Source organism: Temnothorax curvispinosus, unplaced genomic scaffold (genome assembly GCF_003070985.1).
Source record: "Temnothorax curvispinosus isolate PA1 unplaced genomic scaffold, ASM307098v1 QBEX01001502.1, whole genome shotgun sequence".
Taxonomy (NCBI): Eukaryota; Metazoa; Arthropoda; class Insecta; order Hymenoptera; family Formicidae; genus Temnothorax; species Temnothorax curvispinosus.
The window spans coordinates 18,278-21,537 of NW_020211282.1; the positions used below are offsets into that span (position 1 = coordinate 18,278).

At 39.6% G+C, this 3,260-nt stretch overlaps 1 protein-coding gene across 1 annotated transcript; it reads left to right on the forward strand.

Moving 5' to 3' along the window:
* Positions 1 to 862: 862 nt before the first annotated feature.
* LOC112465489 (transient receptor potential cation channel protein painless-like) lies at positions 863 to 3,249 on the forward strand (the record flags this gene model as incomplete). Its single annotated transcript, XM_025033052.1, has 2 exons — positions 863 to 2,080; positions 2,162 to 3,249. Coding segments are annotated over exons 1-2 (2,241 nt in total), but the record flags the coding sequence as incomplete, so codon positions are not given.
* Between the last annotated feature and the right edge of the window lie 11 nt (positions 3,250 to 3,260).

A 3,260-nucleotide genomic window follows, 5' to 3' on the forward strand; every position in this document is an offset into this window, starting at 1 on the left:
ATTCGATCCCAGACGACAAACCGAGCTACATACCGATCCCAGCGCTTTGGGACTAGCGGCAATGATGTTCCAGCGTGATGAGCAAAAACGTTTACGATTAGTTTATGCGATTAGTCGGCGAACGAGTAAACCTGAGAAAAATTATCATTTCAGTAAATTAAAACTTCTAGCGATCGTTTGGGCGGTTACGTGACTGAGAACAATGATAATTAATATACCATTTACCATAGTTATCGATTACCAGGCACTGTTGTATCTAAGTACCCAGAAAAGCAACAGAGAGTGAAGGAGAGATATTTATGATTGAAATCGCGTGAAGAATATCCGATACAACGTAGGAGATATAGTTTACATGAGAGTTGGTCCAATCGCTACCGGCGAGAGCACTAAGCTTCAGCGAAAGTATCGAAAATCGCTGACAGTCACACAAATGTTACTCCAAGCCACCTACAAAGTAGCTGACCTGCGACAGGAAGAACCGGGTCGACGTTATGCATCGACTGCCCATGCGAGTCAACTGAAGATTTGGCGACTACATGAGGAAGACAAATATATTGAGACATTTATAGACATTTATATTTTATTATAGATATTTATATTGAGACTCTAGTTTTCGTGTGTTGATTAAATACCGAATCGGGAATTCCTACGAGCCACCGACGAATCATCCGCGATAAAGTTTCGAGTAATACCGCGAGACTGACAATGAGTAAAAATACCGCGAGTGTTTATAGCAGTTAACAAACTATAATAGTTAATCTAACTTTTAATATTTTTAATTCGCATTCGCGGTTCTCAAAATAATTTAACATCTATGTGTTACACATCTTCAATATTTAATATTCCTATATTAATATTTATTTTTAAAATTCACTGTCACACACACAAGTTTCAATATTATAAGTTCAATTTTTTTCAGACAACATAATGGACTTCAGAAACAAAGGTTCGTCAATTCACAGAAGATCTTCACTATCTCGAAGATTATCCACAACAAAAGAAAGAATTATTCAGTCGAATATTTATTCTCCAATCAGCATGCAAGATGATCTTTACAAGCTTGAGTTAAACGCCGAACAATTTGAAGATTTCTCTTTTTTCAAAAATGCTATCAAGGATAATTTGAAGAAGCATGCACCTCTTCAAAGTATCTACATTAATCCCACATATTTGAAAGAAACATGTCTCGACATAGCCAGCAAAAATGGTTTAACGGAGTTCGTGAATTTTCTGTTGCGTAATGGCGCAAATCCCAATAAAATAAACGACGCGCAACATCGCGCTCCTATTCATTTCGCTACCGAAGGTGGACACGCAGACACGTTAGAAGCTTTATTTCAGCATCCGAAGATAAATCCGAATCTACAAGTTGAAGGCCGAACTGCCTTGCACATCGCAGTGGAGAATATCGATCTGAAGTGTGCCCGTCTGTTACTCGAAAGAGGGGCTGGTGCCAATATTCCCGATAGCGAAGGTCGTACTGCTCTCCAGCTGGCAACAACGACGAACCAATGGGATATGGTAGCGTTGATAGTACAGAAATGTCTACAATTTCTGAATTTGGACGAATATAAAGCAAACGGTGATCAAACGTTACGAGAAGTGATTCAACAGACAAGGCCGGAACTAGCATTGCCACCGATACCTGAAGATACGCAAGAGGTACTCTTGCAAGATCTCAAGAACTACTTGAGCGTCAATGATGAGGACAATTTTATGAAAAATATAATACTCCTCCGCAAAGAATTTCCTCACGAGATGGTCGAGGATTTATTAAAAATAGCAGCAGAACGTGATTTTCACAAAGCTGTTAGGGCAATTAAAAAGCAATATACAAAGAAGTCCTATAGAAGCACGTTCATATTATCGGAAGCCATAAGCATAGCTTTTCGCGGGGGTTATTGTGATACTCTTCGTGAATTATTGGACATTGGATCATTGAAGCCTGACGTAGCCAACGATTTAATTTTAAGTGCCTGCACGAAGTTAAAAATACTGAAATTCGATGCTGCATCCAATCATCTCGAATGTCTGAAGTTAATTTTGGAGACGAGAGGAGTAAGTGTCCGTTTCCCTGACAGTAAGTTTCTATCTTTAGATTTGGTTTTTCTTCCCGACATCTCACAAAAATTTCTTCTTGTTATAAATTTTGATTTTATAGGTCAAGGCAATACGCCGTTGCATTATGCAGCTAGAGAAGGTTGTCGCGAAGCGATAACTCTGTTTCTCAAACATGGCAGTTGCATCGGTTACATGAATAGATTCAATGAACCACCGATAGCACAAATTCCGACGAATATGCTATTGGAGCACTTTGACAACTGTGTGCGGCTTAAAGATAAGTCTGAGTTAGAGTTTGATTATCGCTGTCTGATGCCACACGAAACTGGTACAATGACTTGCGAAATGGAAACATTTATGTATATTACTCGTGAGGAAAATCTCAAACATCTGCTAAAACATCCGTTACTCTCGTCTTTTCTTTATATCAAATGGTATAGAATACGGTATTTTTTGTATGCGAATTTCTTTTTTTATTTTATTTTTTATTTATTGTTAAATACCTACATCCTGTGTATGACTTACGACACGCGAAAGGAAAATAGAACGCAAATTGGTAACAATAGCTCTCATGTGGTTACGGAAAATAGCGTGAAAACCGCTTGTCACCAGGACAGCCTTTTCTGGGCTTTCATAATGATGCTATCGCTCTTTATTTTTCGGGAGATCCTCCAGTTGGCTTTCTGTCCTCGGCGCTATCTCACGGACTTGAGAAACTGGTTGCAGATCATGTTAATCACATTAATCTTTATTGTGCTATATAATGCGAGTATCGAGATCGGAACTATGGTGATCTTACTGTCCGCCTGGGAGCTAGTAATCCTGATCGGTCATCATCCGCGCATGTCTATCGGCGTCGAGATGTTCCGAACGGTCTCCTTCAATTTCGTACGCTTTCTTTCCCCATACTTGTTTCTGATCTTCGCATTTGCCTTGATTTTTTACACGTTCTTCAACGAGGACACACATTTCTCCAATATCGCTCGCGCGTTCTTCCAAACCATTATTATGTCAACTAGCGAGTTTAACGCCGATAATATTCCATTCCTTTCGCATCCCGTTTGGAGTCGCTTCGCTTTCGTGCTATTTATTTTTCTCATCCCCATCGTGTTGCTTAATTTGCTTAACGGCTTGGCAGTCAGTGATATCACCGAGATCTTGAGCACGGCTGAGTTGGTTGGTCTTATCTCCCGGATACG